A 20,629-nucleotide genomic window follows, 5' to 3' on the forward strand; every position below is an offset into this window, starting at 1 on the left:
TTTTTTAAAAAGGCCAATACTCACTTCTTTAAACTTCCTTTCTTTACTGTACTTATCCATAGGAATCACATAATTATTTCCCCCTGCAAACATACTCCAATTTGTAATACTATTCATTCACTATGTAAGTTCTAAAAAAAAAAAAACAACCTAAGATTTGGATTTGTAGAGATTCTTAAAGTATTATACAGATCATTAAATGTGAGGGTTGTTTTATTTATTTATTTATTTTTTAATATCCGAGGGGTGTTATTTCAGTTTTGCCTAATTTTCCTGTAATTCCCATTGTACACATTGCTGATAGAGTTGGTAACAAACATTTTCAGAAATTACTATTTTCCTCTCCGCCCTTAAAAATGTCAGTATTAAAAGGCAGTCTTAATATGCCGATTTTCAATTGGAGATCTCATTTACAAGAAAGCAATGTGTTGCAATGAAAGCAATTTTTAAAAGTAGTACACGTTACCTTTTCTGTAAGCTGCTCACAAGAATCAGTCCATAAAAAAGAGGAAGACAGAAACAATGGTAAAGATAGGATTCATAACGTTTTATACAATTAAAAAAAGAAAGATTTTTTAAATAAAACTTTGTACGTAAAATAAGTTATCAACACCAGTAATTTATAAATACTTTTGAAGACTATTCAGACCCCCACGTGTTTCTTTTCTTTTCCCTGCTTTCAGTACCACCTAGATATTACATTGGACTATATATATATATATATATATATCTTAAAAAAAAAAAAAAGTTTTACAGGACTGTAAGGCTTTATAGCCCTGTGCTTTATTCTTTTTTATTCACATAACAAAGCAAAAAAGAGAGAAACCTGGTTTTCTTTTTTATCACTGCAGTGTTTCAACTCTGGATTTACTGATTTCCACAATACCAACATCCATGGCTTTCATCTGTGGTTGCAAAGAGCACAGGATCTAACTGATTTGTTTCAGACAAAAATATGTTTAGGAGTACTTATAAAACAATTGACTCATTTTTGCACCTTGTGAACATTTACTTTATTAAAAAAAAAATTCCTCAAGCTCAACAGCCTTTTTCCTTTTCCTCTCTACTATCGTTCTCAGTTGTTTACTGGCTATGGAATTTCAGGAGTCTGAAAAAATGTGAAAAATTATAAAGTACAGGAACAATTATTACACGTATACAAATTTATTAGTATAGGTGCTGTAGCAATCTGCACAGTCCAAAATGTTTCACCTGTTAAGCACCGCTACCGTAACTATGACCAGAGATATTCCATTCAGAGCAAGCATTATGCATCCCATTTGGAAGCAATGATTAGCGAGAGTGATTTGCGCTAGCGTTTATTATCCATTGAGGTTTAATTTAAAGGCATAATTTAAATTTTTGTGCAAAGCAAAGGAAATATGCAAAACATTTTATAAGTACAAACCAAATGCATCAATAGGTCAGGCCTTCACTCTGGTACACCATACTCATACTATTCCCATTTCTATTCTGAAAGTAATTATCTTCTTGGAATGCTCACGTCTACTATATTGTAGTAATCCTGTCTAACTTCAAATTAGAAATACAGCATAATTTTTTTCAGACTTGCATGAGAATTTCTCAGATTTTCTGAAGGCAATCTGAGTCATTTATTTTCAGAAACCATGTTGTTATCGATTTGCAAAAATTTACAAGCAGGATTTACCCATTACGTATTTGAATTCGACTTCCCTTAAACTTTGGTTTATAATGTTGACAATGTGAAGGCCAGCTTGCATTCCTGTGTGGTAATCATTTTAACGTGCAATGAGAACCTTTCCACAAAATACAGTTATGCAGATCTCCGAATCTTTCATCAAAGCATAATGCTGAAAGTTTTAAAATTAGATTTTTTTTTTCCTTTGATATATCTTCAAATGTATCCTCAAATAATGCACTTGGTAGCTCCAGCAAGAAAAGTTTAAGAAAAAATAAAACAAACCTTAACCCTCCTTTAAAAATTCCCAAAGCAAATGATAAGTCTTCCGTATTTGGATACTATCGTTACTGAAACCGGTTAGCAGGATGTGCTCACAGAATGCCAAAACACAGGGGAAAAAAAAGCCATATGATAAATTTGAGATTTTGGAGTGAAATATCACATGGTAAAGACCGCGTAACCATGATTGTACGTTTTCCTAGTGATACAGCGACTGCACTGTAGATTGCTGCATGTGAACTTTTCAAGATACTAAGACTGAACTGTTAATTTTTTAAACAACTTGAAATTATGGAAAGAAATTATTAAGAGCAAAGTTAGTTTTCATTTCATTTACTACAGATTTGTTTTATTTTCCAGAAAGCAAACTTGTTAACCTGCTTTAAATGTTAATAGTGAGGTTAAATCATTCCTGTTAATTTTGGTGCTTCTGGTACGTAGATTCCAAATAAGCTGATACAAAAAAGACTTTAATAGTTTACTGTGCAGAGTAGTAAGATTTTCGAAAGAACTACAAGGATACCTTGATAACTTTAACTAATCCTGTTAGACTTATTATACGCATCATCTCCTCCAAAATCTCTCTGTGGAACAACTGCCAAGAGAAGTATAGCCTCACAACCACAGCGCATAAACACCACCCCTCCCCTCCATCCCCCCCCCGCACCCCCACTCTGGTCATCTCCATGCATTAGCTCCCAACATACATACATACATGCACTGTTGTTGGAGAAGCCATTTTGCTGAGTGCTGTTGACATACTGCTTAAACACTGGAAATTGGAATGTAATTGATGACATTTTGGTATTTTGTGTCTTTACAGTGTTGTTGCCCTATCACTTATGCTTCCCACAGTTGTACTTATTTCAATTCAAATTGTTCTGAATATTTTTCTCCTCTCTCATATGGATGTTATCAACGTATACACTACATTTGGCTCAAATGGTGTCAAAACTCTAAAATCATGTTTCACTTTATGCACTATTTAAAATCTTCTCTATTACAACTGAAATCGGCTTCAATCAGTCAATTTTGCCAGGGGATTCAGAGTGAGAAGTTTTGTTTTGTTTTTTGATATTTTTGGGGGGGGGTTTTCAAAATTTCTAAAGAAAATAATAATATGTTGTGCCAGCTAGAAAGCATGTATATTAATTAGAACAGGAAGTCTAATTCAAATAAGCATTAGAAAAGTTGTTTCTACTGTTCCAAATTAAATGTCAAGGACAATTGACATGTATGAGGAAGATAAGTATACAAAAATGTTCTGTGAGGTACTTAAATGAGAGTCTGAATATCATGACATTGAGATACTGTGAAGAAGCAGCAGCAGCAGAAGAATGCAATCAATAACAAAATAGCAACGAGCCCCTAGACTGGGGACTTAAAGGTTTTAAGTTCAGTATTGGTATTTACTCTGGGACCTCTGTAACAGTAACATTAAGAAGTCTGCACTACTAAAAAGGAGAAGACAAATGTATTCATGAACAAACACATAATATGCCACTAAGTTTAATTTTTTAAAATCAAAGTTATGGACTAAAAGCCTGCAGAATTACTGTATTGAAGGATATATTCTTAGTGCTTTCTTCAAAAATACGGGCCGACAGAAGTTTTTGAAAACGCCCTCCGAGTAAGGGAAACATTGGACAATCGTAAAAACATTGCAGTTTTTTCCTTGAAAAATGGAATTTGTCTTAACTCAGGTTTTAACTTAAAGAAAGCTTCTGCAAATTGACTTCTTATTGCCTGTAAAATAAGACTGCACTGCAGTGGCGCTAAAAGAATCAGAGCAATAGTTTAGGGAGATTCACAGTGTGCAACACAATGGGTAAGAAAAGATACCTTAGTGCAGAAAAAATTGATTCAGTGGTAGCAGTTTTGGATGACTATACGGTAAGACTGGCAAAGCCACGACTGTGATAAAATGAACAGCTGAAGGTCTTTGGTACCATGGCTTTGATTCTGTACCAATCAAAGCATATCCCTACTTCCAGCGCCTTTATTTAGAACTGCGCAGCCTGTGCCAGATGAGGCTGCTCTAACCATCATCAGTGGATGCCTAGGTAGTAATACTCTATCATACAACTTTCAGTAGCTATTGAATAAACAAATTCCTTATTAAGCTACCGTATAAACTGTACGATGCACAAACAGCTACAGTTCAATATTTACTGTACGAGAAAAGAAGTTACAATAATTAACTTTGCTTCCTTGCCGCAAAAGAACTTTGTTCCAGCTGGCTTTCCAGAAGGCTGCATGTGTTCCTGACAATTCTGCTCTCCAGATAGTTTCTCAGAAATCACAGATTCAAAGAAATAAGTAACAAATTTCAAAGATTACCTGAGCTGCTAGCAGGGGTTGTGTGTCTTCCATTTCAATTACAGTATCCTGGCGAGGTGCAGCAGATAGAAGACTAACTGTAAGCCAAACATTTTATTAAGGCAATATGCTGTAGGAAAAAAACCTGAGCGGAGCTTTTCCATCAGATTGGAATTCCAAAGGGTTACAGCAGATGTAAAATAATTCACTGGCTGGACGTTTGACATTTTAATGCAAGCAATCAGTTGCTAGGTTTTGCTAAAAAAATGCAGTTAAATACACAATAACTATTTGTGCTGTATACACAAATGTTTCTCAAACATATAGGATTAAACAAAAATTGGAAAAAATGCAGAGGAAGATCTCAGCTTTGCATTCAGAGCATTTCTGCTGGAATACTGGCTCTTTACCTTGGTAGCCAGAGCAGTGGTAATCTGCAGGTAGTTAAGTTCCACGTTCCCACTAAAGAGGAACTTCCGAGGACCAGTACACTCAGCCTGATGGTGGACTTTGCCTTGCATTCTCTCCTCTTATACGCTATAGATTATCGCGCTCCTTTATTAATACTTAGATTTTTTCTTTCAGATCATGTTATCTCTAAGTATACAACACCAGATGGCTTTTCATCCATACAGTATGCAGATTAGACAGCAAAGATAGGTTATTTTAGCATTTCATAGGAAAGCAGAATCATTTTGCAGCCATGTACCTTTCAGTTGTGGTGCAATGTCTTCTTTAGTAGCATAGGGGTCACAGCGAAAGCTCTCCAGTAAATCAATAGTACACTGCCCCACGATGGGCTTCCGTCCAAATGGTCTGTGATCAATTACTTTAATAACAAGAGACGGACTGTATAGCTCCTCTTTTGGCAAAAGCTAAAAATGAAAGGTTAAGAGTTTTTGTTTATAACGCAAACAGAAGGAAAACTAAAAATAACAGTTTTTTTTCTCCCCAAGTTAAGAGCTTCTCTTTCATTTGTTTAATACTGAACTGCTACGTTCTGTGGCTGTATAGCGAATGAAAATTTCCAACATCATCTTCTAATGATTCTATAGAAGTCAATAAGAAAACTTTCAGTCGCCTCAACTCTTGAATGTTCTTGAATCTTGTACAGCTCCCATCCGTGCAGCATGAAAGCAGCCACAGAGATTTACAGGTGAGTCAGTACCTTCACAAATACATACATATATCCTGCACTAGAGCACGAGACTAATTTTTCAGCATCTCTGCAGACGTTTACATGACCTTTATTAGAATTTTCAAGCTCAGTAAATGGCTTACGTTAAATGAAAAGAGAATGTATAAGTTCTTCTATTTTATGTAACAAATCCTTGACCTTTAAAAGTATGGGTTAACTGGTGTTGCCCTAGACAGCTGGTATATAGTTTTTAGCAAAGTACCACTTTCATGAAGAGAACAGAAGATGGGAAGTTCGGTGTCTTTTTGAGGTTTTTGATCACCACAGATTCCACCATTTCACCCCCACATTCCACAATGAGACTTGGAGACATAACAGGTGCCAGTTGGTAGTTCTTCATGTTCCTCAATCCCCAAGCCAGAATCTGTAAAATAAATTTGACAATAAACTTTTTATTGAGGCAAATACATGAAGTTGTTGTCTGGGGGATGAAATGACTGTACTTCTATTCATTACATTTAAGAATAAACAGTACCTCAACAGCAGTGAGTTGAACTACTGGTCTGATTCCTTGAGGTACCATGTAAAGCTTTGGTGCTCTTTGCGATGGAAGAATTGGAAGGTTCGAGCCACCCTATTAAGACAAACACACACACGTATGTACTGGTTTCTCTCCTCTTCCTTAAACAAAACAGCTTGCAAGTATTAAGACCTATGCCGTGTAATTCTTCACGTTATTACTCACTGTGGAAGACTATAAAAACGTATATACCTTGTCCCTCAAAAGAAGTTCTGCAGCAAAAAGAATGTCTCCGCTAGCTTTGCCGTTATTTATTACAGGATACCAGAGTAGTTTTGGTGTGACGTCCTCTTCTGGGTTTAACTTGACCATGGGGGAGCAAACGCTTCTTCCAAGAAACTCATCTTTACCCTGCACAAATTAGTCAATCAGAAAAAGTAATCATATCCATTAATTTCTTACCTTCAAGAAAAAAAAGCAGTCAGAGTAAGAACTTTCACATACCACTTGGTCACTGTCAAAAAGTTCAATAACAACATTAGGTGGGTTTTGGGCTACTGTCTGTGGGTCCCCATAGATCTCAATTTCATTAAATATAAGAGTTTGGTCCCACGTAGGATTGAGAGTTGAATGAATGATCTCGGTTGTTTTGCTTTGATGGAGGAAAGAAACATGAGCATACGGATCTGAAATATCATACAAAGATTAAAAGCATATAGTTACAAACAAACAAAACCCCATTAAGCCACAAGATGCACAAGCCCAATTTCTGCCAAATTATACCACATTATTTTTCTTCTTTTCAGTCATTAGCAGCTCTATAAGCCATTCCATATAAATAAAAGCCCACATATAAACATCATTTATATTTAACAGAGCAAATTCCATTTGATTACTAAAGAGTTCCCTTTATACAAGTCTTGATTAACAGAGTAGTAAGTGAAAATGATTAAAATGTCTGAACGAATCAGAAAGCCTGAAAACTGAACTGGAACACTGGCTATACTAGTCTCCCCTTAAACATCGTCCATGTAAGATTTTCTTTTTGGTGCCTCCATTGACAGGCAAATCTACAGGCTCAGAAATAATGCAAAGAGATCACTGTAGTTTGGATTAGCTACTAAACAATAAATTCTCCTAGGCTATCTTGCTCAAGCAAGCTTCGGTGTCAAACGTGCTTATTTATAGCAACCTCTTCTTTTTGTGAAACAGCTGAATGATTTAAGTGCGGAAGGCCCACTGTTTGGCAGGTCTTTAAATCATCAGGAGCCCTGTAGAAGGTATCTGATGATGGGCATTAACACTTCCTGTACAAATTACTATTACTAAGCACTAGGGGCTATTTTAAAGGTTATCTTTAGGTCAGTTTCAATAGCCTCTGGCTAGGTACCTGCATCTGAGTTTTATAAAATTTGGCTAACTTTTCAGATTAGACTTGGAGGAAGATAAAGTTTAGACGGCCTGATTTACACATGACTTAAATGTTTGAGGTACCTATCCTGAATTTTGCACACACAAATTAGGAGCATTTATTATTGTTTCTTTGTATTGTTCTTAAATGCTACATACTGAAATAAGACCAAAGTAGTGACACACAAGCAGACAAAAAATTTTTATATATAAATTTTATACAAAAAATATACAAAAAATTCAAATATATACAAAAAAATTCAGAAAACTGCACTAAGTTCTCTATAGATCTGTATCTTCTGTAACAAATAAAGGCATACACTTCACCTGATCGTTCTTTAAAAAACGGGCGAAAAAGAAGGATATGACTGAGGGCTGGTGGGGAAAAATACTCTTAATGAAAATAAATTCCAAGTCAACCTCTTCACCTGTATCCTTGGCTGAATTTATTTAAAGGAAATGTAAAGTTATGTTCGTACAGAATCCAATTTCAACTTTGTCTGATGTCCCAGGGGAATTTTCATTCTAACCCGCAACCAATTAAATACTTGGCAACCTGAGTATTAAATTAGTCTAACTACAGAGATGCCAAATGGATACAACACTGGTGGAACACCTGAGCGAGGAATAAAAGGGCAACAACCACTCTTGTACAAAAAAGAAAAAGAAAAAAAAATATGTTTATGAGTAAGGCATGATGCAGCTTTGTACAAGTTCATCTTAGTGCTAAATTAATGTAAACTAGTAAACACAAAGAGGAAGATGTTGATGTAACAGCAGCTCAGCTTTCTTCATCCTTGCTTTTGTGCACGCTTCCTGCACGAAGGTTTAAGAACTCTAAGCTTTGGTTAGAAGAAGCTAAGGCACAGGGAAGAGATTAGTCATGGGAAGTTCTGGCCTTGTTGAAATTCCCGTTCCCTCAGAGAATTCATTTGGCAGCAGAAGGTGCTGCACATTCAGAGCGCTTCTTTTGGGCAACTTCTGGGACAGTACTAACCAAATCTGGATCATATGCGAGGAAGCTGCAACTGCCTCCCTGGCATAGTTTCAGTAACTGAGACCTACACACAGGACTTCACTTAAGATCATCTACAGCTACATCGACTTATTAATTCATTGAAGAAGTGCATTTCTGCACCATTACTAGGATTTTTCCATACCTGAAAAACTGTCTTTGTCCAAAGCCATGAGATTTCTTGCTTGGTAGACATAACAGCGAAGGTGGTAACTATAGACTCCTGTATCAAATAAATAAAAGGAGTTCAAATGCATTGTTCCTACACAGACATCTTTTCTCTAATGAAGCTATTTTCAGTTTATAAACGTGCTTTAAACTGTCAACTAAAGCACCAGCACTGTAGAAACATCTGCATTTCTTCACTAGTGACACATGCAGTAGTACCAACAAGCTAGCACCTCTGCACATTTGTTGCAACTCAATTCAAAAGCAGAAACGAAAAAACACAAATGCTACTTGTTTTTTTTTTTAGTGCACGATCATTTAAGAATCCTTCTATTCAAGGATTCTTGTTTGAAGCATACCAAAGCCCAAAAAGGAACAAGAACCGGGTACTCCTGTGCTTAATTTAAGTATTTATTACAGCACTTTCATGGACCTAGGAGTTTCACGTTTTAGCTGTTAGCTCTAGAAAATTATTCCAATTGCATCTGTGCCTCTGTGGCTGAAAGATTTAAAAAAAAAAAAAAATCACTACAGGCAAGGTGGAATAGGTTAAAAGATGTGAGAGAGGACGCAAACCAGGGCAACGCGTGCTTAAGTTAACACAGCTTCACTGTGAAAGTTGTCAGCTCCAGGCCTTTAAAACCTCGGAAAAATCTGTGCCATTCACATCCACCATGAGCTGAAAACTCTGAACTATGGCAGGAAAAGGGGCCATTCCTTCTGGTATTTCGGTCATTGTTTGAAAGAAAGAGCAAAATCTTCCTCAGCTCCTAAAAGATGGGATTTAGGCATCTCTTTCCAGAAGGGAGCTCAAGTTCTGTAGATTCCAAATACAGAAAAATGCGTCACTCTGAGACCCTCAAGAGAGTACAGATTTTCAGTCTTAGGAGTGGGACAGGATTGGCCTCTATTCCTATTAAGTAACATTGGTGGCTCCCCCCCTCAGCGTCCTTGCTTTTGTGAATCCCCTTCTGGTGATGCCAAGGTATTTTACACCAATCAAAGTTGGCAATGTTACAGTTTTGCTCACTCTGCCAACTCAACTACATGTTCTTAACAGCGTCCTCTGCTCAAGACTGGCATTTGTCTGACCCTGCAGTGGGCTGGTTAAGTGAGGCTAAACCAGAAGATTAACTGTACATACATCTTTTCTGCTGGTTTAGCTCCCTGCAGAGGCTTGTTACGGAGAGACCCTCAGGCTAAGACTAGCTCATGTGGAAGAGCTAAAATTCAGCTGCTGCAATAGTGGTGTTAGAATTCCTGTCCCCTACAGGTTTTAAAAACGTTTAACTGCCACTGAAAAAAACAGAGATTACTTGATCCATACAAAATTATCCAAATTTTCCTTACTCATTTTTATATTAATATTTAAGCTAATATGAACTGTATATTGACATATCAAAATGATTAATTGTACTCTCTTATAATAGCCTAAATAGGGACCAATCAAAGAGTTGAAACGGGAGGTATATAAACCTAGATGCAAAACACGGAATTACAATTCTGTTTGAGACCAGAGACAGCCAATTTATAAAAAAGGAATTGTTAAGAACCTACTGTCAAAGTAGCAGGAAACAAGAGGCGTATTGGCGCCAAACACCCTTGTAGCCGACTCCTTGGTTTTCTCTGTACTTTTCCCCTCTCCATCATCGATACTAGTGTCTGCTCCCTGAAGTTACATATAGGAAAAAAAGTCACTGCATGTTTACAAACTCCTAAGAAACCTGATACAAGTGGGAGTGCATACAGGTTTCAGTCACTCCTCTGGGAAAGGAGAAATTTACTTTAAATTAATGTACTTTAAAAGATGTTTACTCATGTGCACAGTCATTCCGTGTTGTCATTAAAGCTGTACAAAAATCAGATTGAGTCATTTCAACCTATTTGGGAGACCGTCTTATTTCTGAAGGGGCAGTTCTTACTGAAGGTGAGGTTACAGGTCTTCCACTCTGCCCCATTGCAGAGAATTGCTCTAGCCTTTATCCTAGCAGTAGGCCAGGACGTGTAGTCAGAATAGGAACTGAAGCAGGAATTCTAAAATTCCATGGGACCAAACGATGTGGAGAAAGAAAATACGATAAATGAAACGTGGGTTGACATCCGGCGCAAAAAAAAAAAAAAGATAAACAAGCCAAGGAAAAAAGCACACTCTCCTTAATGCCATACAACCAAACTCAGAATAATTAGCTTAGGAAAGTAGCATAGCCTTCTCACAGCACTCTCTGCCTTATACTGTTCTCTCCAATTTGTATCTTTGTAAATAGAACTTAACCACTGAAGCTGTATTACCTGAAAACTTGAGGAATAGTTACATTCTGATCATCTACTTGTGACTTACGTCATTACAGTTTCTCAGATGCTTTGCTGTTCTTTCCTGTGTTTGGCTGTTTATACATGCAAGGGTTAATCAAGGGCAGCTGTTTCAGTGCCTGTTGTTTCGACTGGTAGTGTTAATACAACTGAATTATGTGCATGAAAAGCTTGAGCTATCTTTTCAGTTTATTCACAGAACGGTCACGTAGTAATTTGGCCTTTTGCTTTAAACCTCACATAATAATAAAATAATTTGAAGAATCAAGCAATAGAAAAGTGTTATGCAAGAGTCTGAGTAGATACTTGAATAGTCCCTTTCAGGCTGTAAACGATTTAAACAATACAAAATATACTAATTCCTCAGTTATGTATCAGTCTAACCATTTAGGGACTAAAATATCTTGTTTACCTAGTGTAATTTAAAAGGCTGAAATGCTTAAAGACGTGATCGACTGCACCTTACCAAAGCACCTTCAAGTTTAAAGATAGCTGCTGCACCATGTGTCTCTGAGGGAGCCATTTTTCGCCTCCACCGTCTTCGACGGAAAGTATCAGAACTGCGTTGTTTCCAGTGAAACTTCCAGCCAATCAAGGACGCGTATTCCCACCCTTCTTGATCTTCATATGATGGCATTCCCTGGCAGACATAAAAATTCCCTCATAAGCAGAAGCTGGAAACATCAATTTACGAAAAGACAAAAGAAATATAATGAATTATTTAAAAGTGTGGTTTTTTGGTATTAAACTTCTTCATTCAGGAAATTCAGAATCTCATGTGGATTAAAAAGAAAAAAAGAAACTCAAACGCTTATAATGTGTAAGAAATACAATCTGTGACTGTAGATCTTTTCTGCTTACCCTTCCTGTTGTTACTGTTTGAGTTGGATCCCTCTTACGCTTTCGCACTAGTCTTCGTCGTCGATGTGTATGATACATTTTCTCTGCAGCAACCCATGACTTTGGTTTAGTGTCTGGAGGAAGAGCAATTCCATATTCCCATCCTAAAACAGAATTGCTTAGTTAGTGTATTTCCAAGAACCCATGTAAGAGAGAAATAAGAAAAGCATGGGCAAGAGAGTTACTTGAACTACAAGGGATGACGCTTCAGTCACAGAATACTATTTATATTGCAAACCCTAAATGCCCAATAGCCATGGAATAATTTTCTCAAACTGATACTATTTTTTGATGATACTGTATATGACAGTAAAAATCTCAACATTAAAACATGTACATTTTACATTATTTTCTTTGCATTCTTGGTTTGTTTGTTTTTTTCAAATTTTAGGTTTATTGGCATCACATTTTCATACTTTACCAGAGGGAGAACTTCTTACTCCTTCTTAAGTAGGAGTGGAATGTCCTGTGTATTCTTGCAAGTCCAGCACCTCAGTTTTTAAAGGAGCACTAAGTATTTGAACTCAGATCATAAAACCAAAAAAACTGGTAAAACTGTTACTGTATTTTGGCTCTACATATTAGAAAGCAGTTGCCAGGTATCTAGGGCTCCAACTTTTATTTAGACTGATTTCTGATTAAAAAGTTACTGCAGACTCCTACCAGAGGTTCCACTTAAGACAGACAGGAGTATTCTGTAGCATTACTAAAATCTCCTTTTTCCTACTCAGCTAGTTATTTCACTTATATTTAAAAAAAAAAAAAAAAACCTATCCGAGAGTTATCAGTTGTTTTAGAATGCATTAAAATTCATGACAGTTTTGCAGAAAGCTGGACTTCACAGACACTCTTCTTCTACAACCTTCCCCTTTGCTCTTATTATTCATTAGTAACCATCAGATACGTATCCCATAAATACTTTGCTAATTGACTGCTTTTTTCTATTGCTGTAGAATAAAAATTATGGTTTTAAAAGGTTGTTTACATCAGAATCTCATAAACTGGTCAAGGTTTTAATTTAGGATAGGTCATAAGCATATAAAAGTCAAAGCAACTCCAGGAAAAACGGTGGCTTCGGATTTACTACTAGCCCTTGAGCAGGCTAGTAGTACCTGTAATCTGAAAGACCCTGTCTAGCAGTGGCAGGTGCTTCACAGAAAGACTTAAAAATCTTCTTCATTTCAGTACTGCCTAATAAGCAGCTACATAGTGTTAAGGTTTCTATCCTGACTGACCTTGCAGGGCTGTTTCCCCCCGCCCCAAAAGTTAATATGTTTATTCTGCTCTCAGTAGTATCTGGATTCTTCACAGACGTGAGTGGTGTGTGACCAACACATATTGAGGTTCCTGACTTCCTTTGGTTCCCGGACCTCCCGACTCATCTCTTAAGCACTGCTTAGTGCCTCATCCCCTGGCTGGAGGCTCCCAGTTAAATTCCTGGATAGATCCAAGCCTGGCCTTGCCACAGACAGATACAGTTACAGAGCCGTGATGTCTAACTTCAGCTTCTGACAGAAAAACAATTACAGCTCCTAATCCACAGCTCACAGGTCTGATCCTAACCACTGGACCGCAATACTACTTGAGTTCAGAAAAAACGTTTTGGAAACTTCTTTCAAACAAGGAAAGGTTCTACTTCCAAGCACGCTATTTATTTATACAGTATTTCCCGAGGGGAAATTCTCTTGTTAGTAGCTAACGACATTAGTTGTTTTTATTTTTTAAATTTGTTGAAGCTTTTGGCTCAAAGTTGGCGTCTTCTAGTGCAGTCAAGGCCAATGTACATCATCTTCGATTACGTGACTGTCTCTCTAGTAGGCACTTCAGATGCGTTTATTGCATGTACTGTGCAAAATACTGGTCCCTTTTGATCCAAGGAAGACTCAGTGAGAACCGTGAGCTTGATGGAACAGTGAGTAAAATGGCAATAGAAACAGATGCAGACAGGGAACATTTACTCAATGTCATTTTGTCCGATTCCTTGAGGAACTGCTACCTAAACGTTTCCTACGTGTATCCCCGCATGGCAGCCACGATCAGGACACAGCGAGAGTCTTGGAAGGCATCCTTCTTCTGTACAGACTGTGAGAGATTGTCCTAATACTCAGGACATAAACTGTAAAACTTACCATGCTCATCCACTGCTCTATTTAAATCAGATTTCCAAGCATCATCTTCCCACATCCATCCAAGAGGACATGTAAACTCACGTGGAGGTGGAGCTTTTTCTCCATTCTTTTATATGGGAAAAACAGAACAGATCTGTGCCTTAACAGATGAAACACTTGCGTAGCAAATCCCAGCGCTCCTCCTCTTAAGTCTTCCCCCCCCCCAGTGAAAAATATTAGTAATAGCCTCACCACGTCTGTGTAACTCTCTTCAGCTGCTTTCCATTCCCCTCCAGGATAGCGACTCTCATTTTCATACACTTCATCAGTAAACTCAGTGTGACCAGCATCGGCTTCAGTCAACAAACTGCAAAGCAAATACAATACTAAATGAAAAATACTTTAGTAAGCTACAGAGAATACAGATGCAAAGTACAGAGTGTGCGCACATGCTGAAGTTGGGACTGTACCTGTGGAGTTCCATTTATCGACGGAATACAGTGCAGACCTCACCTGTATGAGACATAGCTTCCTAAAATGTCTTACAAACTGCAGCAAGTCCTATTGCAGTAATAGCAATAGGAGAAACATTACGGATAAGAATGAGGAATTAGCAGGAGTGTTTTAACTGCTGGTCTGCTTTGAACACTCTCTCAGAAAAATAAAACACATCATATATTTAACTGTAAGGAAAAAAACCCTGGACTTTGCATGACATAACTATACGCATCTCTAATTTTTATATAGCCAGGTATGCACTGAAATTTGGCAATGTTAACTTTGTCCCTTTTCTGCTAGCGACAAGGCAAGTAATCCTTTGGCTACTATTTTTCTAACTTGCAAGTAAAATAAATAAGATGATAAATTAATTCAGACAAAATAAATTTCACTAGCCTTAATTTCCAGTTTTCATTAACAGGATGTCAGAAAGCACTGAAATATGTTCTAAAATGCCATCTGCTGGTCAAATAAAGCCATGCAGATTATTTTCCATTACAAACAGGTATGAGATCTAGTTATGTATTTTAACAGCATGTTTTTTCCATTATCTGAGAAAACGTCACCATGTATGTTATTTTCTTCCAGTCAGACTATTCATTGAAATGACTTGAAAATAAATCCATCCATTCATGCTTGACATAATTGACAGATTTAAAAATAGATCAAGTAGCATTTTCCTGCACAGCATTCCTGTAGCGACAGTCTTGTATTATTCTTACCATCAGAACACAAGAATTAAAAACGTGGACTGCTGGCCTCAATGAATTCAGTGGGGCAAAGGGTTTTGTCACGGGCAGAAGCCAGTGACAGCTGAAAACGTATCCTTCTGTGAACACGCACAGTTATTTGGTTACAAAATCTTTGTAACCTTGGTTCAGACTGAATCTGGAAAACGTTTGCACCTTGCACTTCTAAGCAAGTGCAACCCCAGTAATTGCAGTTCAGAATTCAGACTGTCATTTCTCATTACAATTTGCTCTAAGCCACATTTGTGAAATCTCACACACACACACACGCATCTTTTTCCAATGCTGTTTTTTGTTTCTTAAACATACCATTTAGCTGGCCTGGTTTAAAGTGTGGCAGCACAAACAGCTGAATTGGCACAACTCAGGAGCTGAAACTTCTGGCAGAGCAAGGCTGAAAGCAGCTAGAGCTGGGGGAGGACTGGGACCTCCTGAACACTGTAATAGCACTGATATGATATGAGCTGCAGATTCATACTGGACCTCAGGGCTAAGTTTCTATCTAAGGAAGATCTACCTATCTAAGGCTCTTGTCTGAAACAATCACAGCAGAGTATGAGACTCTCACACAAGTGATCCTCGCAGTAGCTTTCTCAGAAAGGAAAAATAATACTATTTCTATTTTAGAAATGAGGCACTGAGTCACAGTGAATATAAGCATTATGCCTATCACCACATGGGCACTTTTAAAACATAAACTGATTCCTAGGAAATGGATGTATTCCTTCTGTCTACATTGCAATTTTACTTTTTGTAGAAAGTAATATTAATCTTAGAGTTATTAAGTTGCTTGAACTATCGACTGACTTTTACTGTCCTGTAAAAGTTCAGTTTAAAAGCTTTTTCTTAGCCAAGAAAACAGAGAAGAGCTTTTCCTCTACATTCCGAGATTAAACTCCTTTATTCTACTTGCATAGATATAAAAAAAAAAAAAAAAATCCAACCTTCTTTCAGGATCAACCATCCATTCTCCTTCCCACTCCCAACCTTTTGGGGGCAGAAAGTACTCTCTTTTCAGTTTGATTTTTCCTGTGACATCAGAAAACTTGTGGCGGCCGACAAGTCCTGAGGTGCCCCACTTCCCAAAAAGAAGAGCCTGATTTTCATACTGTTTGAGAAGGAAGAATAAAACAGTACTTTAGGCCAATGAAAAGCTTTTCAGGGGGGAAAGTAAGATTTATGTAATTGTTACAACTGAAACATCCTACTATGTATTTCCTTTCTCTGAGTTTAAATGTCTTACCATGCTCCCTTCCCACACTACTCTGCAATGTCATTGTTCCTCAGTTGCTTTCTTTCATCTTCTCCTGTGCTGTGCGCTAAGCAACGATTCCACTGCTAAACCTCACCATCTCTTCAGTTTAACGCCTCCCTACTTCTACAGTCAAACCTCCTCCAGATTAAAGCTTTGGTAAATAAAAATACATTAAATATATTAAATATATCTTTTCTTCTGTAACATGTAAACAACTGAACTATAGTCTTAATCTGGAAGCTACCAGGCACAATTCTGATGTCAGCCCAGTTTACATCAGCATATTTCCCCTTATGCTAAGGGGATTATCCCTAGTTTATGATGGTCTTGACTTTTCTTCTCTATTATGTTCCTTATTCCTAGAGAGTTGCTGGATTGCTGTATAAAGAGGGGAAACGTGAGATATTCCGTAGCCTCTTAAACTGCATATTTAAAAATGTGTTTAAAAATTAATGGCTTTGAACATCCATTGACTGTTTTAAGTGACTTCAAACAGTCAACGGATGTTCAAAGCACTACCAAGTATTTAACCATAGGTGCAGTGGTGACACAAGCCCCTAGAAAAATGTCTTGTGTCATTAGCTATTACACTGATACTGAATTCTATGTGCCATTTGGTGTTTATACGTGCATTATATGTATATGTGGTTATGGGGCATGTAAAAGATGCCTGCAGTTTTTCATTACCATGAGAATAAAAGGACTCTTGGGATTAGACCAACTCTAATGCTTTCGACTTTTTCAAGCATTTGTAATCCAGTTTTTGTTAACTCTTACCACTGAAATGTTATTGTGTAGCCTTTTGTCTGCAGAATCTACAGGTTTTTCTGACTGGTTTCTGACCAGTTTTTCTGTAAAAGTTAAGTTTCAGTAAATTTTTCTACTCCTACAGAAGAGCCATTATTAAACAAAACTAGTTGTATCCATGTATCATTTGTAGAGAAGTGAAAGGGCAATTAAAATAAAACAGTTCTTCACATGCCAAAACACAATGGTCCCCATCTTAATTACACCGATACAAATCTAAAATAAGTGCCTTGAAATCACTGGAATTATCCAGATTTTTACCTGACTAACTAGTTCAGAATCCAGTCTGCGGAAGTTCATCTGGCAGGCATAATGGACTTGGATCATTAATTGCCTTGAATGTGGTCTACCTGTTTCAGCATAGTTAAGTATAGTACTACTCTCCCTTCTGCCAGGCATATTTAAAAAAAACAAAAAACAAACAAAAAAAAAACCAGAAAAGCTCTAATTTCAATGAATTCCTAAAATGCTTAATGTAAGAAAGTAACAATGGACATACCATTTCCGCAAAAACACTGAATGTTCCCTCTGCAAAGCTATTGAACTTCTTTTCAACTGCACTCAGCCCAAGCCAAATGTTAATTCGCAACTCCACAGGCATTTTGCTATCTTTTGTCTTGTCCTGTGGGTACTGGAACATACAAAGAAAAAGTATTCTTTGTTATGTTATGTAGCTATTGTAGCTTCTAGTAAAATACATATAATAACACAGAGATATGAGAAATAATACATAGCTTATTTATATATTCTTGCATTTCCTCAAAAGCCAGTTAACAGAATAGTTCAGGAAGGAAATAACTCATTTTAATCGGTACCTGCCTGGGACATGTAAAAAACACACACAGTAACAGTAGTATCATCCCTCTTCCTGTATATCCTCTCCCAAGTTTTACCCAGCAATAAGTTTGCAATAATGACAAAAACTTAAAAATGTCAATGTCGATGTACTATTTCTTGTCAGGAGAGTCTGAAAATGCCTATGTTAGTCAGAATGTTTCACTCAGCTAAGAAGCAATGCCCAATGATATATGCCCAATAAAAGGGTCTGCATAAAAATGGTCAGGATACCGGCTTATCTGCATGAAATCATTAATCTGTTTAAGTACTACTGTATTGACAAACTGGGTAAATGCTGTCTTCTACAGTCTGATTGCCTTTTTCTGGTTAAGTTTATATCACTTAAAAACAATAGAAGCTTAACTGCAGAAAGGCGCTCTTATTCCCTCTGAAAGTTTCCATTCACATCCATCCCCAAAACACCAACACCAGTAACATTTTAAGAGCCGTATCACAATTCTGAGCTCTTTCAAAAAAGCCTGAAGGTTAGGGACCGATGTTCATTCTAACTCTTACAATAAGATTTACACTATAATTTCTGTGATATTTTGGAGTAACTAAATGCAGCGGGCTTTTATTCTGTCCTGAGTTTTGACACCCTACTGTTCAGAATTTGCTTGCATGCCCCACGTTCACATCAGAAGGCAGCTCAGTTTAGGGAGTTACATTATATTATTACGGTACCTTTAAGAAGATTGTTTGGGTCTTTCCACAGTATTTACCAGATGATTCAGGGCTTGTGGTGGAATACAACACCTGGTGTGCAGGAACACGAGCATAAGCCAGCCTCTTCTCCCCTCGGATCATCCATATGATCACATCAGGCATGCTGTTTTGTGGCTGTGGATTTTTAGTGAGAAAAAAAAAGTTAAAATTAGTAATTAACAGAATGTTAATCTAATCTAATGTGCTTAGATAACAGAAACATAAATGAGGTATGTTAAAGGACCTATGATTTAGGATTAATAATAAAAATTAGTTTATGACTTGTTGGAAAGTTAGTAAGTCTTATAAAAAGATCTGGTTCCTACATCTTTGGCAAATTTTCTAGAAATGTTTTGAATCTCATTTCACTTACAGTGACTATAGTAACTGATGCTAATTGCTACAGCTTTGGATTGGCCTGCATGCTTGTAACACTTGCACATTATGGGTAAACAACCATGAGCTTCTTTTAGCAGAAGACAGAAACAGCCTATTAGCTTTTTGTGGATTTGTGCACACCTCTGTGCACTAGCTGCAGGTCCTCCAAATGAACTGCCATTTTTTAATCTGTAATTTTTCAAAATAAAAGTAGCAAAGGAAAGACAAAAGTATCTACAGGGCTGTGAAAACCAATTATGAGAGAGAATAACCCAGACGAAAAATTAAGACGTCGCTGAAAATTTAAAAAATTTTAAAAAATACACATCTAACTCTGTTACAAGTTGATTCCTACGGCTGATGGGCCACAGAAGTACCAGATACATCCTGTATTCCCTGCACCAAGGGAGCTGACTTAAAGTACTGGAAAAAAGTAAAGGACAAAATACTGCTGTTTAAACAGACTACAGTATATTCTGTAAATCACAGAGTGATTATCTCCCAACCTACGTTCTCTTTAAAGTCAGCTACAAAGTCAAACACTGTTTTTATATAAATCCTAAGCATACTTACAGAGAGGAACACGTTTACTTTCACAGCATCTAAAATTACTAAGAGTGGACACTGCTTCTCCAGCAGTGGACATTAAACCAATTTGTGTTACACATGTATGTCTAAACTAGCTGAATCATTGGTACTGGGCAGTACAAACCTCTTCACTCAGTTGCAGTAATTTATCCAACCAGTCCTCAATTTCTGTCAGAGTGGCTTTCACATCAGTAGCTTCATTTCTTATCCTTGTTGCTGCTTCTCTAATCTGTCTGAGAGACTTGAGGCGCAGTTTTTCTATCTGAGTGTCAAGGACTGTAATATTAGATTTGCCTTCTATGAGGGGAAATGGTTTACTGAAAAGAAAGTATTTACTGTGGTGAGTAATCTAAGTGGATATCATTTAGCCACATACTAAACGTAGACACACATACAATGGCAACAGATTAAGTGCTATTATTTATTGTGATCTAAATCCACCAGAATAGCGTTCTAGCATCTGTTCCTACATAGATTTCCAACAGAGTGGTTACAATACGCAAGGGCAAGGCTGTGCTTATTTAAGAAGCGCCAGTATAAAACAGCTTGAGGTGTATGTTGAAATGTAATTGCTACTAGGCAAACCAAGCAAAATCCATGTTCCTATATATTCAAATTAGAAAATGATTGCCTCCGAATGTACACTTCCAGAAGATGAAACCTCTGCTTTCAGGCCAAGGTTATGTTCCTTGCTTTCACTGGAAACTTAGCTTGTCAGAAACTCTCCATACAGGACAGAACTTGTATCTGTGACGAGAGCTAGCCAACCCTCTGGCATGAAAACATGGAAATCTGTGACTCACCAGGACTTGGCAAGTCACCAGAGGGCAGATTAACTATTCAGCAGAACCAAGAAATACAGAAAAGCATTGCAGTCCAGGGAAAAAAAGTGCCTTTTTTGAGTTGTTAGGGGCTTAAGGAAAAGACAGCTTTTTGTAGACCAATGACCGTACTCCTTTAACGGAGTTCATTAAGAGGTCCT

General features: G+C 37.2%; 1 protein-coding gene across 6 annotated transcripts in view; it reads right to left on the bottom strand.

The window, feature by feature from the left end:
• Nucleotides 1–20,629, bottom strand: part of MYOF (myoferlin) — a 75,687-nt gene that overhangs the window by 12,106 nt on the left and 42,952 nt on the right. For 4 of the 6 annotated variants that reach the window (XR_011142152.1, XR_011142153.1, XM_068950048.1 and 1 more), the window contains 16 exons: nucleotides 19,772–19,964; nucleotides 18,661–18,816; nucleotides 17,639–17,770; nucleotides 16,022–16,185; nucleotides 14,083–14,197; nucleotides 13,852–13,957; nucleotides 11,684–11,826; nucleotides 11,289–11,462; nucleotides 10,070–10,181; nucleotides 8,490–8,567; nucleotides 6,424–6,605; nucleotides 6,172–6,330; nucleotides 5,935–6,033; nucleotides 5,662–5,823; nucleotides 4,971–5,136; nucleotides 4,283–4,359 (listed from right to left, as the gene is read on the bottom strand). Coding sequence is in view for 4 of the 6 variants with exons in the window: in XM_068950048.1 (XP_068806149.1) it covers nucleotides 4,283–4,359; nucleotides 4,971–5,136; nucleotides 5,662–5,823; nucleotides 5,935–6,033; nucleotides 6,172–6,330; nucleotides 6,424–6,605; nucleotides 8,490–8,567; nucleotides 10,070–10,181; nucleotides 11,289–11,462; nucleotides 11,684–11,826; nucleotides 13,852–13,957; nucleotides 14,083–14,197; nucleotides 16,022–16,185; nucleotides 17,639–17,770; nucleotides 18,661–18,816; nucleotides 19,772–19,964 (2,218 nt within the window). In the remaining 2 variants the exon portion in view is untranslated. Of the gene's footprint in view, nucleotides 1–466; nucleotides 479–4,282; nucleotides 4,360–4,970; nucleotides 5,137–5,661; nucleotides 5,824–5,934; nucleotides 6,034–6,171; nucleotides 6,331–6,423; nucleotides 6,606–8,489; nucleotides 8,568–10,069; nucleotides 10,182–11,288; nucleotides 11,463–11,683; nucleotides 11,827–13,851; nucleotides 13,958–14,082; nucleotides 14,198–16,021; nucleotides 16,186–17,638; nucleotides 17,771–18,660; nucleotides 18,817–19,771; nucleotides 19,965–20,629 lie in introns of all 6 variants that reach the window. The other 2 variants (XM_009677790.2, XM_009677789.2) reach the window with 1 other exon arrangement.

This window comes from Struthio camelus, chromosome 7 (genome assembly GCF_040807025.1).
Source record: "Struthio camelus isolate bStrCam1 chromosome 7, bStrCam1.hap1, whole genome shotgun sequence".
Lineage (NCBI taxonomy): Eukaryota > Metazoa > Chordata > Aves > Struthioniformes > Struthionidae > Struthio > Struthio camelus.